The sequence below is a fragment of the Watersipora subatra genome, chromosome 1, assembly GCF_963576615.1.
Source record: "Watersipora subatra chromosome 1, tzWatSuba1.1, whole genome shotgun sequence".
Lineage (NCBI taxonomy): Eukaryota > Metazoa > Bryozoa > Gymnolaemata > Cheilostomatida > Watersiporidae > Watersipora > Watersipora subatra.
Genome location: NC_088708.1, coordinates 2628656 through 2651257, shown reverse-complemented (window position 1 = coordinate 2651257; position 22602 = coordinate 2628656). Strand labels below are relative to the sequence as shown.

At 35.4% G+C, this 22602-nt stretch overlaps 3 protein-coding genes across 3 annotated transcripts in view; 2 read left to right on the top strand and 1 right to left on the bottom strand.

Moving 5' to 3' along the window:
- The first annotated feature begins 2442 nt into the window (after positions 1-2442).
- On the top strand, positions 2443-4181 carry LOC137386069 (GTP-binding protein Di-Ras1-like). Its single transcript, XM_068072740.1, has 2 exons — positions 2443-2595; positions 3597-4181. Exons 1-2 carry the CDS (start codon positions 2443-2445, stop codon positions 4065-4067), a joined length of 624 nt encoding a protein of 207 aa, XP_067928841.1. The 3' UTR covers positions 4068-4181.
- Positions 4182-4269: 88 nt separating this feature from the next.
- On the bottom strand, positions 4270-11355 carry LOC137386068 (eukaryotic translation initiation factor 4E type 3-like). The gene is made up of 7 exons (XM_068072739.1): positions 11197-11355; positions 10883-10955; positions 10670-10764; positions 10349-10409; positions 10181-10247; positions 9837-9992; positions 4270-5055 (listed from the first exon to the last, which is right to left on the bottom strand). The coding sequence occupies exons 1-7, from the start codon at positions 11343-11345 to the stop codon at positions 5018-5020; spliced, it is 639 nt and encodes a 212-aa protein (XP_067928840.1). The 5' UTR covers positions 11346-11355; the 3' UTR covers positions 4270-5017.
- Positions 11356-11549: 194 nt separating this feature from the next.
- Positions 11550-22602, top strand: part of LOC137407940 (eukaryotic translation initiation factor 3 subunit L-like) — a 30755-nt gene continuing 19702 nt past the window's right edge. Inside the window, exons 1-2 of the mRNA XM_068094330.1 lie at positions 11550-11688; positions 22054-22244. Of these exons, the coding sequence (XP_067950431.1) occupies positions 11653-11688; positions 22054-22244 (227 nt within the window). The 5' untranslated portion in view covers positions 11550-11652. The remainder of the gene's footprint in view (positions 11689-22053; positions 22245-22602) is intronic.

The window sequence follows — 22602 nt, the reverse complement described above, 5'->3', positions numbered from 1 at the left end:
GTTCATTACTTCACAGTGACTTTGTTCATCACTTCACAGTGACTTTTGTTCATCACTTCTCAGTGACTTTGTTCATCACTTCATAGTGACTTTGTTCATTACTTCACAGTGATTTTGTTCATCGCTTCATAGTGACTTTTTTCATTACTTCGCAGTGACTTTGTTCATTACTTCACAGTGACTTTGTTCATCACCTCACAGTGACTTTGTTCATCGCTTTATAGTGACTTTGTTCATCACTTCATAGTGACTTTTTTCATTACTTCACAGTGACTTTGTTCATCACTTCATAGTGACTTTGTTCATTACTTCACAGTGACTTTGTTCATCACTTCACAGTGACTTTGTTCATCACTTCATAGTGACTTTGTTCATCACTTCACAGTGACTTCGTTCATCACTTCATAGTGACTTTGTTCATCACTTCACAGTGACTTTGTTCATCACTTCACAGTGACTTTGTTCATCACTTCATAGTGACTTTGTTCATTACTTCACAGTGACTTTGTTCATTACTTCACAGTGACTTTGTTCATCACTTCACAGTGACTTCGTTCATCACTTCATAGTGACTTTGTTCATCACTTCACAGTGACTTTGTTCATCACTTCACAGTGACTTTGTTCATCACTTCATAGTGACTTTGTTCATTACTTCACAGTGACTTTGTTCATTACTTCACAGTGACTTTGTTCATCACTTCATAGTGACTTTGTTCATTACTTCACAGTGACTTTGTTCATCACTTCACAGTGACTTTTGTTCATCACTTCTCAGTGACTTTGTTCATTATTTCATAGTGACTTTGTTCATCGCTTCACAGTGACTTTGTTCATCACTTCACAGTGACTTTGTTCATCACTTCATAGTGACTTTTGTTCATCACTTCTCAGTGACTTTGTTCATTATTTCATAGTGACCAACTTTAGGTCTTTCAATGTAAACCTACTGAGTATTTATTAAGCAAAATTTGAGGTGTGAAGAAGCTAGTTAGCGCGTGTGAGTCAAAGTGAAGCAATTTTATTATATCATATAATACTATGTCTTTGCTCCTGCATATCTTGTATCTTAACTCGCTATCTCCAAAGCCTTTGCTCCCCCTCCTATATCAATGTTCTAGTGTACTTTTTATAAACCTCACTAAGAGCAGTACTAGCCACAGTATCAATCCCTATATCATAAATGTTTCAACCTCCATGTTTTAAGCCTGCAGCATGCCATTAAAATTAAAGTGAAGCACACACCAGGTTTACTGTACAGAAATAACTGGAAAATTTTATTGGCTTTCAAACAACAGGTAGTTTTTAGATTCCTCTCTTTGATTTTTTTCTGAACAAGAGCAAATATCCTCTACCTGATCCTATCCTATTCTGTTAATTGAGTGAGACATCCAGTCAGCCAGCCAAACAAGTTCAGAAATGTTCTACACACCATGATATGTATGGTTTATAAAAGCCATAGCAGAGAAACAATCAATAATCAGGCAGCTCTACAAGCAATTAGCTAGAAGAATAGATTTAAAATTTAAGACATCAAAAACAAAATCAATAACAATTTAACATCTTTAGCTGTTGACCGCTAAGATTACTAGTCCTTTTTAGCTTAACCATTTTGCAAGCTTTTTGGAGTTTCCAGGTTCATATTTTCAAACAATGCATTTATTTATTGTTTCATTTATTCTAACGTTCATATAAAGTTCTGCAAATCGATGAAAATGTTCACACTAAAATCTGTGAGCGAATTTTATGTTTGGTCAGAGCACTTGCTGGTTCCAACCAATTTTTTCAGTTCGCGTATACTCTTTTACTAGTACATGTGTTCTAAATTATGGTCAAGATACTTCGTCATTAAACACCCTTTGTATTGGTCTTAAAGCAGTATTACTTCAATTTAAAGGTACAATTTAAATAAACCCTTTTTTATAAGTATTGTTAAGCTCTAAAATATTTTTTACACATCTTAATACCAACATATACACATTTATTCACTTCGATTGCTATCACTTTATAGAAGATTTACTTTAAACTCAAGTGACACACGTGAAAGCAAAATGCATATCTAAAACCAAACATAGATGATGCCCTGTAATGCTATGTACTGGCATTGACTTTTTGAAGTGACCTCTCACCTACAATCACTTAAAATTAATTGAGCAAATAAAAATTCTCATGTTTGTACTTAAACTCGTCAAACAGAGATCAATATAATGCTATTGATATGAACTCGCGTGCGCGTACAAGCTATGGAACAAGGAGGCAGATATTTCAGTAGCAAACTATAGATGCTGGAATGGGTGAGCAGCTGATATTTTTAGTTGGAATTAGAATAGAAAGTAGCTGTTCTAATAATAGATATACCGTACAGAGTATATGAAAAATGAGATGATGATTGCATGTTTATTTGAAGGAAAGTAAACGGAGTCATCAACAGATATAATACAATATGCCTAATGGAGTGGTAGGGCAGGATGCTAACGACTACAGAGTCGTTGTCTTTGGATCGGCTGGGGTGGGAAAAAGCTCCATTGTTCAACAATTTGTAGAAGGAACTTACAGGGAAGGCTATGTTCCTACGATTGAAGATACCTACAGGAAGGTCAGTTGCTTACACTCTACGTAATAGCTCAAGCAGTTAGACTTGTTAATCAGCACAGACTTAGATTTATATATTAAACAGCAAAGACTGTTAGATTTATATATTAAACAGCGCAGACTGTTAGATTTATATATTAAACAGCGCAGACTGTTAGATTTATATGTTAATCAGCAAAGACTGTTAGATTTATATGTTAATCAGCACAGACTGTTAGATTTATATGTTAATCAGCAAAGACTGTTAGATTTATATGTTAATCAGTACAGACTGTTAGATTTATATGTTAATCAGCACAGACTGTTAGATTTATATGTTAATCAGCACAGACTGTTAGATTTACATATTAAACAGCGCAGACTGTTAGATTTATATGTTAAACAATGCAGACTGTTAGATTTATTTATTAAACAGAGCAGAATGTTAGATTTATATGTTAAACAGCGCAGACTGTTAGATTTATATGTTAATCAGCGCAGACTGTTAGATTTATATGTTAATCAGCGCAGACTGTTAGATTTATATATTAAACAGCGCAGACTGTTAGATTTATATGTTAATCAGCACAGACTGTTAGATTTATATGTTAATCAGCACAGACTGTTAGATTTATATGTTAATCAGTACAGACTGTTAGATTTATATATTAAACAGCGCAGACTGTTAGATTTATATGTTAATCAGCACAGACTGTTACATATATATGTTAATCAGCGCAGACTGTTAGATTTATTTATTTAACAGCACAGACTGTTAGATTTATATGTTAATCAGCACAGACTGTTAGATTTATATGTTAATCAGCACAGACTGTTAGATTTATATATTAAACAGCGCAGACTGTTAGATTTATATGTTAAACAGCGCAGACCGTTACATATATATGTTAATCAGCACATGCTGTTATATATACATGTATATGTTAATCAGCAAAGACTGTTTGATTTATGTGTTAATCAGCGCAGACAGCTAATCAGTATTAACTGCTAGATTTATGTTTTAAGGTAATAAGCAGCAACAAGTCAGTGTGCACTTTACAAGTGACAGATACAACTGGCAGCCATCAGTTTCCAGCCATGCAAAAGCTATCAATACAGAAAGGTCATGCATTTGTACTCATTTACGCTGTGAACAATAAACAATCTCTCTCAGATCTGAAACCTATCTATGATGAGATAGTTGATCTCAAAGGAGGAAAGGCTATGGTTCCTGTTGTGCTGGTTGGTAACAAAGTCGACTGTCCGGATAGAGAAGTGCTGGAGGCCGAAGGACACAGAATTGCGGGACAATGGGATTGTGGATATTTGGAAGCTTCCGCTAAAACTAAATACAATGTTCAGGATGTGTTTGAGCAGTTACTGCTGTTGGAAAAGCGACGAGAGATGTCTCTGGCAACCAGTAGCGCAAAAGGAAAGGGAAAATCAAAGGCTGCGAGGAGAGCTGATGGTATTAAAAATAAATGCTCTCTAATGTAAATCGTTGAACCTCTATTTACCGTGATCCAGCTGTTTATTATGGTTAATTACTAACCTAGATTAGCGGTGGCACTGGCCACTACTCAAGCAGAACTATAACAAGCAATCAAATGCATCCTGGATTTAGTTATACAGAATATGTAATCAATATTATTGCTCAGGATGAATAAAGACTATTATCTATATGTATTGATTCTGAAGCTGTTAGCCATAACTCATTTATTGATAGTTTCGCTAGAGAACGAATAAAAACAAGACAAGAAAGCTCTCAATAACCACTGCCAGGTAAAACGTCAATTATCGGTCATATGAAACTGGAAGTACAACTGAAAGCCAACGTTGCCATATATAGGCTACTTGTGCTGATCTCTTAATTTAGTAATTTTGTTCAACTTATGTAAAGGTAAGCCAGCACTTACTGTGGTGGCTAGTGCGGGCTTACAGAAGACAGCGATCCTCCATATTTTCAATGGTAACATATCCCATCGTGCAATTATATTAAGTCTAACTCAGCGCTTCTATAATAATGGCTACTGCATGGCGATATACATGTAAGTAATAATATGAAACGGCGTATAAAATAAATGGGAGAATAGAAAAATAGACACACACGAATTTGGCTGGGCAATTATACAGTTCTTGCTATCAGTTATTCAGCAGTGTCAGAGTGGGCTTACCAGCTCAGAATAATGAATAAAATATTCACAGAACGGTAAAAAATATTTAGGCTACTAAAACTATCGCGGTCGAAGCCTAAAATTTAAACAAAATTAGCTACTCTTACAAGCAATATTGCAGAAACCAAAAATGGTTGAGAACTAAAAGTGAGATTTGGCACAGGTATTTTTTAGCTCTTTAGTAGACTGCACAAATTAGATGACAGCAGAGGTCACAATGGCACTGAAGGTCACAATGGCATCTGTCAAGGTGATAAGTGTCAAAGCCATTGTTCACCTTTTTCCTTCGAAGGCATCATGGGACTCGAAGGCTGCAAGTAAAATAATAGTAAAGATGCAGTTCCAAAGTGCATTGCACCTTACATCCTAGGTGAAGCTATCAAATGTTTAACATCAGAGTGTCTCCTAGAGCTTGTAGGAAAACATAATCTACCAAGCTACACACGGCTACGCTACTAACTAGTCTCTAGACATATTGTACCAAACTACACCTAACTACACTCATGTAATTTTGATCCAATATTTGAGTCACACAGAGGATGTGAGTTACCTACCCTGTATCATTACAGGATGAGAGTTACCTACCCTGTATTATTAGAGGATGTGAGTTACCTACCCTGTATCATTAGAGGATGTGAGTTACCTACACTGTATCAATAGAGGATGTGAGTTACCTACCCTGTATCATTAGAGGATGTGAGTTACCTACACTGTATCATTAGAGAATGTGAGTTACCTACCCTGTATCATTAGAGGATGTGAGTTACCTACCCTGTATCATTAGAGGATGTGAGTTACCTACCCTGTATCATTAGAGGATGAGAGTTACCTACACTGTATCATTAGAGGATGTGAGTTACCTACACTGTATCATTAGAGGATGTGAGTTACCTACCCTGCATCATTAGAGGATGAGAGTTACCTACCCTGTATCATTAGAGGATGTGCGTTACCTACTCTGCATCATTGCAAGATGTGAGTTACCTACCCTGTATCATTAGAGGATGTGAGTTACCTACCCTGTATTATTAGAGGATGTGAGTTACCTACCCTGTATCATTAGAGGATGTGAGTTACCTACCCTGTATTATTAGAGGATGTGAGTTACCTACCCTGTATTATTAGAGGATGCGAGTTACCTACCCTGTATCATTAGAGGATGTGAGTTACCTACCTTGTATCATTACAGGATGTGAGTTACCTACCCTGTATCATTAGAGGATGTGAGTTATTAGTCCGGATATTTTTTGCATGTACACATTTAAAAAACTGCAAATGTAGTACTGTCATAATTAAAACATCTTATTCCTAAACTAAAATATGCCTGGTAGTCTTAACGCCCCAACCAATTTTCCTAAAACAGTGTTATTAAAAGTGAAACTGCTGCGTAGATGGCGAGCGGATGCATGTTATAGAATCAATCTAAATAGACGAATGTGGAACAGCAGTGAAGATCATGCTATCCTAGGACGATGATATCCCATTCTAGGGTTATGCTTTCCTGTCTGGCAACGGATTAATTAGTTACCTACGAAAGCTTGCAGTTAAATGAACAGCTATGAAGATATCACAAGAATGGCTTGTATCGAAGTTTACAAAACGACTTCAAAAACCTCTCCTCATTTTATGACTGTCACTCTGATTAACTGCTAATCGTCTTGCAACAAAATTCACAACTCCTCATTCCATGCTCACTTACTGGTACTCCTCATTCCATGCTCACCTACTGGTACTCCTCATTCTATGCTCACCTACTGGTACTCCTCATTCTATGCTCACCTACTAGTAGTCCTCATTCCATGCTCACCTACTGGTACTCCTCATTCTATGCTCACCTACTGGTACTCCTCATTCTATGCTCACCTACTGGTACTCCTCATTCCATGCTCACCTACTGGTATAGCTATAATTTGTAATATTTCATCCATGAATTAGCAAATGACATTAGCTCGCTCACCCAGGTATCAATGCAAAAGCCCAAATGTATCTGTCTGTTTGCCAAATACAGTTAAACCTACACACAAATTTTTACATGTACATATAGTATGTGCCGTCAGATTACATCGATAGCTCATTCATATGTGCTATCGACGTAATGCAAGATGAAACAATATGCAATGTATCTAAATCGGATGTAAATTCAACATAGAGCATACAAAGTTTTTGAAAGCATTACAGTTATAAATATAAAAGCAAAGAAACAGGCAAAAATGAAAAGTAAAACAAAAAGGTAACAAGAAACATAAAACTTGAGGTAATTTAAATTATACATTTATTATAAATTATATACATGTATAATATATATATATAATTATATATTTATTATAAATTATATACATGTATAATACAAGTTGAAGGAAGTTGCAAGCGCATTTCTAGCACCCCTGTGTCTAACACGAAAACCTACACATGACTGAGCTTATAATTCCACTCGGGTGGTTCCTAGGTACTTCTCCCAAACTTACATTGACAGTTTTTTACCAATTAGATTGCAACTGAGATGGCTGGCGCAGTTACAGCCAAATCCGCACTTGCCATCACCCCGACATACAAACTTCCAAACGTACGATTGGAGCAAATATTTGTCTCAACACCTAATGTATTTTTAAGAAAACTTTTATCAATCTTTGTTTCATTGCAGGTTTATAAATGAAAATGAAAAATCTGACGAAATATAAAAATGTAATACATATAAAAATGAAAATAATATAAGAACTAGGTCAGTTTAAACTCAACCTAGTTTAAGTCAGAGTACTGCAAATCCTAGCATGTAAGCCCCCGCCATGTATAAACCACACCCCAAACATTGAAGGATGTTTTTTGAGCTACAGGTATACATAGTGTATAAGTCGTGCCCGCCATTTTTCCATTCATTTAACACACTTAATTTAACCTAGCCAAGTGAGTCATTCGCCAAGTTTACTGTCTCCATCTGTCGAGGCAAGCACGCATTGGCTGACAAGCTGGCGATTGACCAATTAAATGAGTGTTCCCACTTTTGCGAGGGGATGTATAGCGGCTTCAGCAATTTACTGTACAGTAAACAAATACCAAATCAGCGGGTACATTTTGGAACAAATGTCACCGAGAAGGACAAAATACGATGCTGTGTTTAAATGGAATGTTGCAAACATAGTTTTTGCACCAACGAGAAGCAACCCAAAGAATGTAATTAAATGCTAAAGATGCCACATGACAGTGACCCCGAGTAATCACCTCATTATGTCAGTACAAGTACATGTACTAGATCTTTCCAAGCGTCTTATTGTTGAATAAATTATTTTTAGTACTTGCGCATTGTAAAAGGTACACTAACCCTGAATGCAGTGAGAAGTCTACAGATCTATATACTTTTTGGACTGCGTGTACAAGTTACATCCCAAACTTTAAAAATTTTAGGTTCAAAGGTACATGAGTATATACATGAGTATTTATGGTAAGTTATGTTGCTTATCTCTACCTCTCTCTTACCTCCACCTATGAGCTTATGCATCAGTTTTGTATTAGTGTCTCGGCTATTAGTGTCTCGGCTATTAGTGTCTCTGCTATTAGTGTCTCCGCTATTAGTGTCTCCGCTATTAGTGTCTCCGCTATTAGTGTCTCCGCTATTAGTGTCTCCGCTATTAGTGTCTCCGCTATTAGTGTCTCCGCTATTAGTGTCTCCGCTATTAGTGTCTCGGCTATTAGTGTCTCGGCTATTAGTGTCTCGGCTATTAGTGTCTCTGCTATTAGTGTCTCTGCTATTAGTGTCTCTGCTATTAGTGTCTCTGCTATTAGTGTCTCTGCTATTAGTGTCTCTGCTATTAGTGTTTCTGCTATTAGTGTCTCTGCTATTAGTGTCTCGGCTATTAGTGTCTCTGCTATTAGTGTCTCTGCTATTAGTGTCTCTGCTATTAGTGTCTCGGCTATTAGTGTCTCGGCTATTAGTGTCTCTGCTATTAGTGTCTCTGCTATTAGTGTCTCTGCTATTAGTGTCTCTGCTATTAGTGTCTCTGCTATTAGTGTCTCTGCTATTAGTGTCTCTGCTATTAGTGTTTCTGCTATTAGTGTCTCTGCTATTAGTGTCTCTGCTATTAGTGTCTCTGCTATTAGTGTCTCTGCTATTAGTGTCTCTGCTATTAGTGTCTCTGCTATTAGTGTTTCTGCTATTAGTGTCTCTGCTATTAGTGTTTCTGCTATTAGTGTCTCTGCTATTAGTGTCTCTGCTATTAGTGTCTCTGCTATTAGTGTCTCTGCTATTAGTGTCTCTGCTATTAGTGTTTCTGCTATTAGTGTCTCTGCTATTAGTGTCTCTGCTATTAGTGTCTCTGCTATTAGTGTCTCTGCTATTAGTGTCTCTGCTATTAGTGTCTCTGCTATTAGTGTCTCTGCTATTAGTGTCTCTGCTATTAGTGTCTCTGCTATTAGTGTCTCTGCTATTAGTGTCTCTGCTATTAGTGTTTCTGCTATTAGTGTCTCTGCTATTAGTGTCTCTGCTATTAGTGTCTCTGCTATTAGTGTCTCTGCTATTAGTGTCTCTGCTATTAGTGTCTCTGCTATTAGTGTCTCTGCTATTAGTGTCTCTGCTATTAGTGTTTCTGCTATTAGTGTCTCTGCTATTAGTGTCTCTGCTATTAGTGTCTCTGCTATTAGTGTCTCTGCTATTAGTGTCTCTGCTATTAGTGTCTCTGCTATTAGTGTCTCTGCTATTAGTGTCTCTGCTATTAGTGTCTCTGCTATTAGTGTTTCTGCTATTAGTGTCTCTGCTATTAGTGTCTCTGCTATTAGTGTCTCTGCTATTAGTGTCTCTGCTATTAGTGTCTCTGCTATTAGTGTCTCTGCTATTAGTGTCTCTGCTATGGCCAGCAACAAGCAACAACCTTTTCTAGCAGTTCTTATATTTTTATTATTATCATTTGATAATTTAGTTTTTTTACATACAATGTATTTTTTAGTTTTAGGGTTGCAAAAATAAACAAATGAAATACAATACATTTCTATGAGAATAATTATTTCAACATGCAACAGTTTTAACTTGTAAAGTAAATATCAGAATGCATTTTTTCCCAATCTAGAAGTTCGACTGAAGATGAGATCCCTAAGAGAAACCTACCTTTATAAAACGATGTAAGAAACTCAACACGGGGTAGCAATTGTTGAAGTCTGTTAATCACAGTGGCCTTGTCAGCTAGACAAGCATTTGTGTTCCAGATCTGTACAACATCATCTCTGTCCCTAACACTGATGCTTACTCCATTAATACTGTCACCTACAACAACACACAGATAAAATGCCTCGTCTCAAACATCTCAACATATAGTTCAGCTACCATAGCCATTCTCACCTTCCTTGCCTATCAAAAACTTGAGTAAAAATTATCTTGTATTTTGCATTACGGCCATTACGGGCTGCTCAGTATTGGTTTGATTGGTTGATGGCAACAAGATTGAAGAATACCTTCAGCAAGACATTCTGATAGCTTCTCCCCGATAGCAGCAAGTAGAAGCTCTCTCCATACTTCATCCTGCAAATGCAACTTTACAACTGTTATAACAATACTTTTCAGGCAACTTCAAAATTCATTCACGCAATTTTTTTTATTGTAAGACAAATATTGCAACATACAGAATCCTTTTTTTGGCACTTCAATTTCCAATGGCCACCGTTGCAGTGAGATGCATCCTCCCTGCATGTTAAACAAGAAATTTATTAGCATTCAACCAGTTGCTTGGGTTGTTTCAACATAGACCTACCAACCAATAACAAAAATACAGTGTAAATGCATATTAGCAAAATACTGGTTTGATTTGCAAAATCACCCAAACAAGTAAAGTTAAGTAATCAAAGTAGGCAGCAGAAGAGGCTTGTGTGAAACCAAGGCTCGGAACAAACTATGGGGTATGGAGGGAGAGCAAGCAAAATGAGAGAGAATTGGCCCTAACATACCAGATGGGCTTGCTGCCTTCTCTCATTAGATGATAGCTGTATCGATTACTAATTTGTGATGGCTGGGGAATGTTGTTATACACACTCCAAAATTTCTGTAAAATCAATCAAAAATAACTGAACTTGGGTGATAAGAGGCGTTTTTAACTTCCATTTAAATTTTAATTATCTTCTGGTATTGACAAATCAATAAGCTAAACTTTAAAAAGTTACCTCGGCGTAAGAGACATTGTAGAGCTCACGGAGATTAGCTTCATATTCGGCTGCTGATGAACCATAAGATGGCCTATGAAAGCGAAGAAAGCGGTAAGAGTTAGGAAAACACCATTATTTGTTCACGATTTTTTATAGTAAAATAGCTTAAAACAGTATACACCAAAAATTGCAAATAAGCTACTGATTAATGCATATATCGTTAATAAAACTACAATGCTTGAAACCATTATGTATATCAACCAATTCGCTGCAGAGCGTTATGCGAACGGGTTTTAACTACAGAGTACTTTGAACATTCAGTAAATTATTACTTATCAATCCAAAAAGTCCAACTAGAATTTAACTGAGTGCCAAGTTCACTAGTAACGCATTTCTCTTGCACGCCGTTCTTGTTTAAATTGGGCGCATCTCCAGGAGACAGCTCATCTCTTTGGAGAGGGGACAACTTAGTGGAAGCCATTTTGATTCATCACGTGACTGTATGCTCAAAGCAGTAGTATTTCTATGTCGTTTTAAAACACTAATTGCATTATTGCACATTACATTTATTTTACAAAAGTACGTAATTTTTTTATTTAGAATTTAGCTCTGAATTTTTGTAAACAACTTTTCGTACAGAATAATTTAATGTTGTGCATGTTTCCAATGTGGAACCATCGACTTCAAGAACTATATCCGGCTAAAACCTGGCCATATGCTTTCATTGAATTTCAGATTCTCATTGAAGTAGACCACTGACCGGTGAGAGTTAGAGAACGTTAACAATCATGTATGCTGAAGAAGAATTTGTAGAACGTGGAAAAGTAAGTGTTGCAATGGCTGTGTGGAATCATAGGAGTGCAAGCCTTAATTGGGCTAAATAAATCTGACTTATGTATCAGTAAAATTGGTACATATACGCAGGTGTTCCTTCGAATATATACTATGCAGGCCTCAAGAAAGTGCTAAAAATGAATGGATAATTAAAATAGAAGTAATCCATGTATACTCAGAAGAATTATATATGAAAATGAGTTAAATTTATGATTATTTATCACAAATTGTACATATTACCGAGTTTTATATCCCGGATCGTTCTAATTCTACGTAAAACAGAGCCCTAAGACCTTGTGCCAGGTAAAAAAGGGAGATTATCAAAACTTTGAAGAAGAAAAGCTAAAATATGTCTTGCACCAAAATGGTTGTGAAGCAGACCTCTTATGTGTCTGAAAGTTCTAGGCAAAAACTGAAAGTAAGCCTGATGGTAAAAGCCAGAGGAATTGCTGAGTCAGACGCTGTAGTATTATGGTCATGGAAGTTTAACTGACTAGCAAGGATGTTATCAAAATTATCATCAAGGAATGAATGAACGTCATAAGTTAAAATTTTAAAAGATTATTATGGGCTCCTATCCTTTCAAGGTACTAGGGAGAAACCTTTTGGTATGTGTTATATTTGACAGAGACATTAATTGACAGTGTAGCTTACTGGCTATGAGTAATGGTGCTGCTTTGATTTGAAAAATTTACAAGTTCCGGAAATTTGTGTGATAAAGCTCCTGGAGATCCAGAATGTGAATCACTGATAATTTTGTGCAGCAAGGATATACGTAGGGGTTTTCGGCTGCCAGGCCTAAGTCCTTCGCTAAGACCATTATGCAAGTGTCACGACTTGACGTTGTATATGTACTTAACTGCTTTCCTCTAACTTGCTTCGAGGTGATTGATATCCTGCTTATAGTAGCCTACGGATCCCTCAGCTGACAACCATACTCTATAATTGGTCTTATAAGAGATATTTTTGCAATTGGTTTAAGAGCTTTTGAAGCATAAAAAATGTTCTCTTTAAGAATCCGAACATCCGGCTTGCTTTTTCAATTTTTGTAAACATGTAATATTGTCAAGACAAATCACTAAAAATCATGCCCCTAGATTTAAAAAATGTGATTCAAATCGACGTTTCTCTCATTTATAAAATATTGTAAAATTCATCAGAAGATGAATAATCTGAAAGGCACATTACCTTACATTTTCAATATTGAATTCCAGTTTCCACCATTAAACCATAACTGCCACGAACAACTTTTATCGTATTTACTAGGTAAATCAGACATGCTGATTCCGATTTTGTAATCAAAATAAAGATTAGGCCACTAACTTTCAGAGTAATAAAGGATTTTTTATAGCGTTTTAATATCGGTTTCGAAAACAACACGATCGGCATAACAAGCTCCGCCCATAAATACTTGACGTAACCTAGCTTTTTAGGAACAGAAGTTACGTAGAGATGTTTAGACCGATTTAGAATAATAGAGACGGGTGTTTTAAAATTTATTAATATCTAAATCCAGCTTTAAAAATAATATCAGTCTTTTCTGAAAGGTAGATAAGCTATTTAGCATTGCATATTTAAAAAGCGCGATAACAACGCTAGCTCGTGATAAAACCGCGCTTTTTGAGCTCATTTTTCTCGGCGTCCAGCCCATTTAAACGTCATGTAACAAGCTGCGAGCAATTTTAAATAGTTTATATCCCTTTCATAAAAAACTGAAATTATTTTACAGGCTGGATTTAGATAATAATGGGTTTTAAGACACCCATCTCTATTATTCTAAATCGGACTAAACTTTCCTAACTTCCGTTTCTGAAAAAGCTAGGTTTCGTCACATATTTATGGGCGGAGCTTGTAATGCCGATTGTGTTGTTTTCGAAACGGATATTGAAACGCTTTAAAAAAGCCTAAATGACTTTGAAGGTTAGTGGACTAATCTTTATTTGGAGTACAAAATCGGAATCAGCGTGTCTGATTTACCTAGTAAATACAATAAAAGTTGTTCGTGACAGTTATGGTTTAAGACACTCCTACACTGCATTTATGTCATTTTTAAAGTCTACAGCAGTGAAGCAATTATCGATAGGCGTATAAATTACTGTGTCATCCATAAATATGCTGATGTTGCATGCCACGCATGCTGGCAAGTCGTTAACATAGCAATAAAGATATATATAGCAAAAACAGTTTTGGGCCTATTACAGAACCCTGAGAAACTCCACTTGTCGCATCAGCATTCTCACTCTGTATGTGCTGTTGAGAGTAATTGGCAAGTTCTCCCAGTTAAAAGATTCGTGATCCATGCAATTAAAAGAGGACCAAGGCAGTATTTTTTGAGTTTGGCACTTAAAAACATGCGTGGATCCTTGTCGAAGGCCTTCTTAAAATCTAGTATAAGATATGCTAGATATAGGTGTGGACATATGTTTGCTGAAAAAACAATTCATAATATGATTTTGTAGATATCTATCTGTTTCGCAGAGAAATATTTTGAAGTTTTGCTATAATCAAGCAATCTACAGTGCACCCTCAGGATACGAATACCCTGATAAACGATTTTTTCACTTTATGAAGTTGAACATTGTGAGGTTTTTACCTCATCATACGACTTTTATTTCACCATTTGAATTCAAGAAAAATTTTGCCTGAGTTCAAATTTGGCAGTCGGTATGCATATTACATACGTCAAAATCATAAAGAAGTCGAAATGCGATTAGCTGAAAGCATTTTCACAATGTTTTGAAGAGACATGATGACTGACTTCTCTCAGGTCAGCATTCCACGTTGGAAATTTTGTGAAAATTCATAAGCGAAAGCAAATATTCGTTTTTAGCGTTATACTTCCTTTTACTATAAACTTTCATTCAGCATACATATATAACTACAAGTATCTAAATTTAATTATTTAACTATGGAATCTGAGACCGATACAAACGTTTCAAGACGAAGGAAAAATGATTTCCTCTTTAACAAAGTTAGAGGTCATAAATAAAGAGGAGGAAGGCACCCGTATTGTTAATATTGCCAAATAATATGGTCACAATCAAGCAACAATTGCAATTATTATTAAAAGCAAGAACTATATGAAAGCAAGTGCAAGGAGTTTACGACTGACCACTTGAAAAAGTTGGAGGCCATGCACGGGATCAGCATTCAAGAGAAGCAACCATGTAGTGGTGGCGAGGAAGTAGATGACAGAAAAATCTACTTCGTCAGAAAAATTTCAAGTCTTTAATTTGCTGATGTGGACTGGTACATAGAAACAATACTGTACAATGCATTTATAATGTATATCATTATTTATCTTCTTTTTGTGGAATGTTTTTTATGTTTTGTTCATTCCATTTTGTTTTATTTATTTCATTTTGATTTTATGTTTTATTTTCTTGTTTAACCATCTCTTTGCAGGCGGGCCTGTTTATTACTACGTAAATACAAATCATCCTATGTATGTAACTCATATATGACTAGTTACTCAAGATAGTTGACGCATCCACATTACTTTCTGGAACTTGTTAAAACCCTGTCCTATAGGGTATAAATACGTACCAACTTCTGTATGTATGGTTACATTGATTCTTGTGCACATTTCATGCAAGAAAAACTACTGTGCAACCTTCTCTGGATCCTTTTACAAGCGTTAGCCCGCTAGCAATTTTTTGCATTGCACCAGCATTTACACTGCACCAGCAAGCATCATCCTCAATACGTGATCAAGTAGGCTATCTTCTACATTGCACCAAGTTAGTTTGTTTTCTTAGAGCACTCTCTGCACCAACAGTTAAGCTGTGTCTTCCTGGCCATTTCTGCCTTTCAGGACCCAAAAGTGGTAAACTTTTTCTTTTAAAACCAGTAGACAAATTGGACAGGATTATACAACTTCTTTTAGCCTGCTAAAAAATTTCATTTAATCACGTATTAAATCTATTTTCAAGTGTACAGTTACATAATTAGCATTACCCTAGGACACTTATATTTCGCTAGTGTTTAGTTTCGTGAGTAGCATACAGAGTAAAATTTCGCTGCAACTCAATTTCGCAGCTCTGATGAGTGCGAAAATATAGGGATGTGAAAATAAATGCAAGGGAACAAACATAATTAGATTCCTCAGGTTCAGTTCACCGATTAGAAAAAAATTTCAATTTGGGACTAGTTTGTAATTGTAAACCGCAAGTAGAATGGTGTGGCGAGGTTGATAATGCGAATTAATCGCTTGCTGCCATTTGATTTTTGGACTATCAATGAACAAAGCTATTTAATTTCGCATTTTCACTCGTTCGTTGTGATAGTTTAGTTTCGCACATAAAATTTTCGCGAGAGGATGACTCCGCGAAAACGCGAAAGTAAGGTGAGGCGAATACATAGTGTCCTAAGGTAATACGTCTTTGCCTCCTCTCTGCTCTACTCGCTACATGTACTAGCTCAAGTCGCGTTACTCCAAAGGTATGTATGTATTGTATAGTAAATAAAATTTCATTTTTTTCGATAAACATTGAATAGTCAAGTGTGTGAGAGGCCGCTTTCGATAACTGCATCGCTCGGCCTTTTTTGTTGAATTAGGTTGAAAAAGGTTTTAACCAGACACGCTAAATGTTATAGTGAAAGTGAAGACAGAAACTGATAGAGGATAAAATCTTCATGATAAAAAGTTGAAATTCAGTAAAATAGTTAAAAAATACGTACTAAAACTTAAGTGTAAGTTAAATAACCCAGACTTATTGGAGGTGAATTCAAAGTGTATGTTATACATACGTCTTGAAGGTAAAAACTCCTTACCATACGTACTGCATGTGGTACAGACATTATAATGTTGCGTTCTATTGCAGATCAGAACTATTAAAATACACAAAATACAATACAGTTGTTGTAGGTAACTATAATTACTAAAGTGAACATACTATTTTGTTACTAATTTTCAATATGTGCACATTTTTATAAAATTTTGACGGCTTTCAACAGAAGATGTTTGCATTGTATAATTACAATGGTCTCTATACCCCTACATAAGAATTTTTCACCATACGATGCCAACCCTGGAACGGATCAACATTGTATCCTGAAGGTGTATTGTATTTTAAATTATTTCATCATTTTGGTGTGTTGTTACGATTAAATTGACCGTTTGCATGTCTGTTAGAATATTGTAGGTATTTATTCCCGCAGTTCCTACTGTCAAAAATCTATATCAGTAGTATTTTTTCTCATTTATTACGCTCCAAATATGATACTAATGTTTTGTTTGCTGTCAATTTTGATGCAGTCTTTTTTGAGTGTTGAAATGATACATATTTTGTTGTAAAACTATGGTTAATTGTTACGTAATATTTTTGTAATAATAGTATGAAAAATTTTAAGCAATTACAAGCAATAATTTACAGACCAAGTTGTGTTAGTGTTGTGTGCTTCCGCAAAACCACGTATTCTGTGAGCTTAAATAAACATCTTTATGCATAAAGACGCCTACATGCTTCTTGACAATAATCAAGGGAGTAATAGTATAAATAGAAAGTAAAAGCTGTCCCTCTCTTTGCACACTACGATTTGTTGTATTTTTAAAAGTTCACTTCATATTAGCTAGACTAGCTCTGTGTCTCAATCGCCCACTCACCTGTGCTCCAACCATTTCCTAATTTTTCAATGCTACACCTCCGTTTGCCTGTCTTTAACGTCCAGAGAAGTGATAATCCGATCCTCACCTTTTTATATTGATTATAACTTTATTACATTAATTTCTTACATGTAATGTAGTTTTTAACATTTAAATTTTTACATAGCTGTATATATTATACCTTTTTTATTGCTGTGTAATTACAAGAAGCTGCAAACCATAGCTATATTGTGTTATTATGAGAATATTTTAGTCAACTTAAATAATTTTGGCACTAAAAAAATCTGAAATGGTTGACTTTGCATGAAGAGGTTGGCCAAGTTGCTCTTTAATGATGTTATTTGTGAGCTTAAAATGTCAGATCATCATCAATTATCATATGTACACTCTCTATTTTTTTAAGCTGTTTGAATTATTTCATATTCTCTGTCACTTGCTGACAACATTCTTTAAACCATAACAACTGTCACATACAGCTTTCATCATTGTTTCTAGGTAAATCAGACACGCTGATTCTGATTTTGTACTCAAAATAAATATTGGTCCACTAACTTTCAAAGTCATGAAGGCCTTTTTACAGCGTTTCAAAATCGGTCTCGCAAACGACACAATCGACACGACAAGCTCCGCCCATAAATATGTGACGTATGCTAGCTTTTTAGGAACGGAAGTTTGGGATATTTACTCCGGTCTAGAATGATAGAGATGGGTGTCTTGAAACCTATTATTATTTAAATTCAGCTTTCAAACTAATCTCAGTTTTTATACAAGGTAGATAAGCAATTTAATACTGCTCGTAGCTTGTTACATTATGTTTAATAGGCTGAACGCCAAGAAAAATGAGCTCAAAAAGGTGCAATAGAAATGCGAGCTTGTGATAAAATCGCGTTTTTTGAGCTCATTTTTCTGACACTTTTTTTTGACACTCTGTAACAAGCTACAAGCAATGTTGAACAGCTAATCTACCTGTCATAAAAGACAGATTATTTTGAAGGCTGAATTTAGATAATAATGAATGGGTTTTAATACACCTATCTCTATCATTCTAGATCGGACTACACATCTCCAACTTCCGTTCCTAAAAAGCTAGCATAAGTCACATATTTATGGGTGGAGCTTGTTGTATCGATTGTGTCATTTGCGAGACCGATATTGAAAAGCTTTAAAATTGCCTTCATGACTTTGAAAGTTAGTGGACCAATCTTTATTTTGAGTACAAAATCGGAATCGGCGTGTCTGATTCACCCAAGGAAAACGATGAAAGCTGTACATGTGTATGACAGTTATGGTTTAAAAGCTCTCTTGAATTTGTGTGATTGTATGTAGGTTATTGTGTGAATATGCTCTGCATGGAATACACATATTTTGTCAAAATTTAACCTTCAAAAATCTCGTTGTTTGTCATTCATTAGTCCGTCGTTCGTGTATCCAGTTATAGCAATAATGTTTTTGGAACGCTGCTTCAAACTGGAACTCAGTTCTTAACATCCAGTTCTACAGACAGGCGTACTATCCAATATACTACGTGTCTGACTGGCATTATTATAGAATGAATGTCCACATACTTATGTACTGACCAATCTCTAATGGCGATTGTGTAAAATAACAAGCTTCATGCATCAGCTAGCATGCTTGAAGATCATGATTGCTTGAGAAATCATGATGCAATATCTTTTCCTATCGCTGGCTTCTAAGGCACGTACACGACTATTATATTGCATATGCATATATGCATTGCATAGGTAATAGACTAGATTTTTAGAGAAAGTTGAAACAATCTTTGCGTTTTGCGCTAGTTTAACATTCATTAGGCCCTACGTGTAACAGTCAACAGTCTAGTGCTTTAAGCATGAGTATCTTAACCAATGTTCTAGAGGTTAGATCTAGAGGTTCTGAGATCAAATCCAGTGCCATGCAGATTTTTCATTGCTAGATTGTAATTGTTATAACTGGACACAGGGTTTACCAAAAACATACACTAAGATTTATATAGATTTAGACAAGCTTAACTTACTCAAATTCATCGGGTAACAAAAGTTAGCCCAATTGAGTGAAATTTTTCTATGCAAAAACTTTTATTGCCCGTGCAACGTTGGGCATTCAGCTAGTCTAATGTAATTTTTAACATTTATTGTATCTCAGATTTAAAGTTATCAGCTACTACAAATAGTAATTCAGACTCGTGGTTATCTTGCACTCTAAATCTGTGCCACTGTCAAAAAGTACATTACATAGATACCATTGAAATCATGAAAGTATTAGTATTTTTAATGGCCAAAGTAAGTTCTGACTATCCTGAAGCATTTCAGTTAATGAAATGGCTAAAACCAAAGTTACAAAGATGACAACTTACCTTAAGGTCTTTTTGTGACTCTGTACGAGTTCTTTTACTTTTGTTAGCAAGGCTAATCAAGCTTTAGCTTTGGCAACATTAATACAGTTAGACTTTGCATTGTGGCAACCATAAATATGGCCCAGAAGCCATATGTTAGCTAACATACCAAATTTACTCAAAACTTTGCTAAATCATGCGCTAACGCCAAAATCTTTTCATTTGGTTATTGATTATAGAATGTTTGCAGCCAGTTTTTATACCTTTTTATCATATGTGGTCACCATTAAATTTAAGCAGCGAGTGTTCCGCTCCCAAAATCATCCAATAGGTTTTAGCCCGCCGCAGGTGTCCAACTTAACATCAAAAATCAGATTTAGGCATTGCCAAGCTGTCCGTTACAATTTACACAGATAGAAGCTTCGCTTGATTGGGGAAAATTGGTGTCTTTTCATTTACTTAGTGAACTTTTATAGCAGAGTTAACTAGCCCAAAAATCATCTATTATTATGTAGGCCTATGGTGATTTTCAGCTATTCTTGCTAGCTTCCATTCCAATAATCATTCATAAACAAATCACATTCAATGAACTTTTGTGTCAACTACACACAAATTCCTATTAGACTTACAATTAATTGAAAATGCATCAATTAATCATACAATTGTGTCTATGCTGCTTTTATAATATTTATTAAAATTAATGTTGTGATGCTTATAGGTTACCATCTGTCCATATGCAGCCATTTTAAAAACATTTTTGCTTTAACAAAATATAAATACAATCTTTAAAAAGAATTTAAAATGATGTAAACAAGCAAGAAATTTGAGGAGTGTTTCAACGTGCCCCACGTTGCAATGTGCCCCACTCTCCCCTATGTCATAATCCATAGAAAACTGGTTTTAATGTAATACCACCAAGACAGGTGATAAATACGATAAGTACAGGTGATAAATGCGATAAAGAGAGGTGATAAATACGATAGAGACAGGTGATAAATACGGGTGATAAATAAGAAAAAAACAGGTGATAAATACGATGAAGACATGAAAAATACGATAAATACAAGTGATAAATACAATAGAGACAGGTGATAAATATGATAAAGACAGGTAAGCAATAGATAAAGACAGGTGATAAATATGAAAAAGTCAAGTGATAAATACGATAAAGACATGATAAATACGATAAAAACAGGTGATAAATATAAAGACAGGTGATAAATACGATAGAGACAAGTGATAAATACGATAAAGACATGATAAATACGATAAAGACAGGTGATAAATATAAAGACAGATGATAAATACGATAGATGATAAATACGATAGAGACAGGTGATAAATACGGGTGATAAATACGGGTGATAAATAAGAAAAAGACGGGCGATAAATACGATAAAGACATGATAAATACGGTAAAGACAGGTGATAAATACAATAGAGACAGGTGATAAATACGATAGATACAGGTGAGCAATAGATAAAGACAGGTGATAAATACAGGTGATAAATAAGAAAAAGACAGGTGATAAATACGATAAAGACATGATAAATACGATAAAGATAGGCGATAGATACGATAAAGACAGGCGATAAATATAAAGACAGATGATAAATACGATAGATGATAAATACGATAGAGACAGGTGATAAATACGGGTGATAAATACGGGTGATAAATAAGAAAAAGACGGGCGATAAATACGATAAAGACATGATAAATACGGTAAAGACAGGTGATAAATACAATAGAGACAGGTGATAAATACGATAGATACAGGTGAGCAATAGATAAAGACAGGTGATAAATACAGGTGATAAATAAGAAAAAGACAGGTGATAAATACGATAAAGACATGATAAATACGATAAAGATAGGCGATAGATACGATAAAGACAGGCGATAAATACGATAAAGACAGGTGATAAATACGATAAAGATAGGCGATAGATACGATAAAGATAGGCGATAAATACGATAAAGACATGTGAATTAAATTGTTGCCCCAGCGTCACAGAGATGGCACAGAGCTAGGGGTGATGATGGAAATTTGGAGCTATTTAAACATAAAATAAACATAGATTAATAGTATTTCCCGCTTCAGCTTATCGTGGGTTTTGAAAAGAAATTGTGGACGTTGTATATAAAAATTGCTTCGTAAGTTGAGTTGAATATATGCTCCAGTTATGCCGTTGCATCAACAGCATTTTATATAATGGTGATTGTGAGTTGAGGTTTGACTGTATAGAGTATAGAGGAAAGAGGAACACTCAGCATCAACTTGAGCAATATGTACCACAGCTGGCAAAATATTGCTCAAGTTGAAGCTGAGTGTTCCTCTTGTGATTACCGCAGCCAAATTTTCAACATATTTTGGGTCTTTTTATTATGAAACTATGTGTATGTTGCTGTTGTAGTTTGGAGGCGAGCATAGCCAGGGGTTTGGTGAGTACAGCGCTCACACCGGGGACCCAACACTCGACCTAGAGTATGAAAGAGGTTACTCTTCATACATCGTACCGGATCTCATCAAAACCTTTCTCAAGGATTTCCATACAGCAATCACTGAGCAAAACCTTTATGAAATTCAAAATTATTATGACAATGGGTAAGTTCAGCTCTGGTCAGCTCAACTTTAGTAGTTGTCACACTTAAGGGGACTCCTAGAGGGGTATGTTCATCCAAGATATTTATATAATAGATATATAACAGATATCTCTATAAACATATCTATCATAGCATCTATTGGGTAGAATTTAAATTTTTAATGTAATTTTTACTTTATTCATACAGTTTTTAATTATAAAATATCTTCCCAGCTTTACCAAAACTATATAATAGATATGCAGATTTTATTTACATACACACTTACATATTGTTTTTCCTGCCGCCTCAACTATTTTATACACTCATGCCATTCAGTCTTCCATTCTCCCTAACCTTTGCAGAGGCACTCCTACTACTAC

What these genes read in the sequence shown, in the direction of transcription:
- LOC137386069 (XM_068072740.1), top strand. Translation starts at nt 2,443, where the DNA reads ATGCCTAATGGAGTGGTAGGGCAGGATGCTAACGACTACAGAGTCGTT. An exon ending in TTGAAGATACCTACAGGAAG is followed by an intron (nt 2,596 to 3,596) that starts GTCAGTTGCTTA and finishes TTATGTTTTAAG; the next exon opens with GTAATAAGCAGCAACAAGTC.
- LOC137386068 (XM_068072739.1), bottom strand. Translation starts at nt 11,345, where the DNA reads ATGGCTTCCACTAAGTTGTCCCCTCTCCAAAGAGATGAGCTGTCTCCT. An exon ending in AGTGCCAAAAAAAGGATTCT is followed by an intron (nt 10,248 to 10,348) that starts GTATGTTGCAAT and finishes TTGCATTTGCAG; the next exon opens with GATGAAGTATGGAGAGAGCT. An exon ending in ATCAGAATGTCTTGCTGAAG is followed by an intron (nt 9,993 to 10,180) that starts GTATTCTTCAAT and finishes GTGTTGTTGTAG; the next exon opens with GTGACAGTATTAATGGAGTA.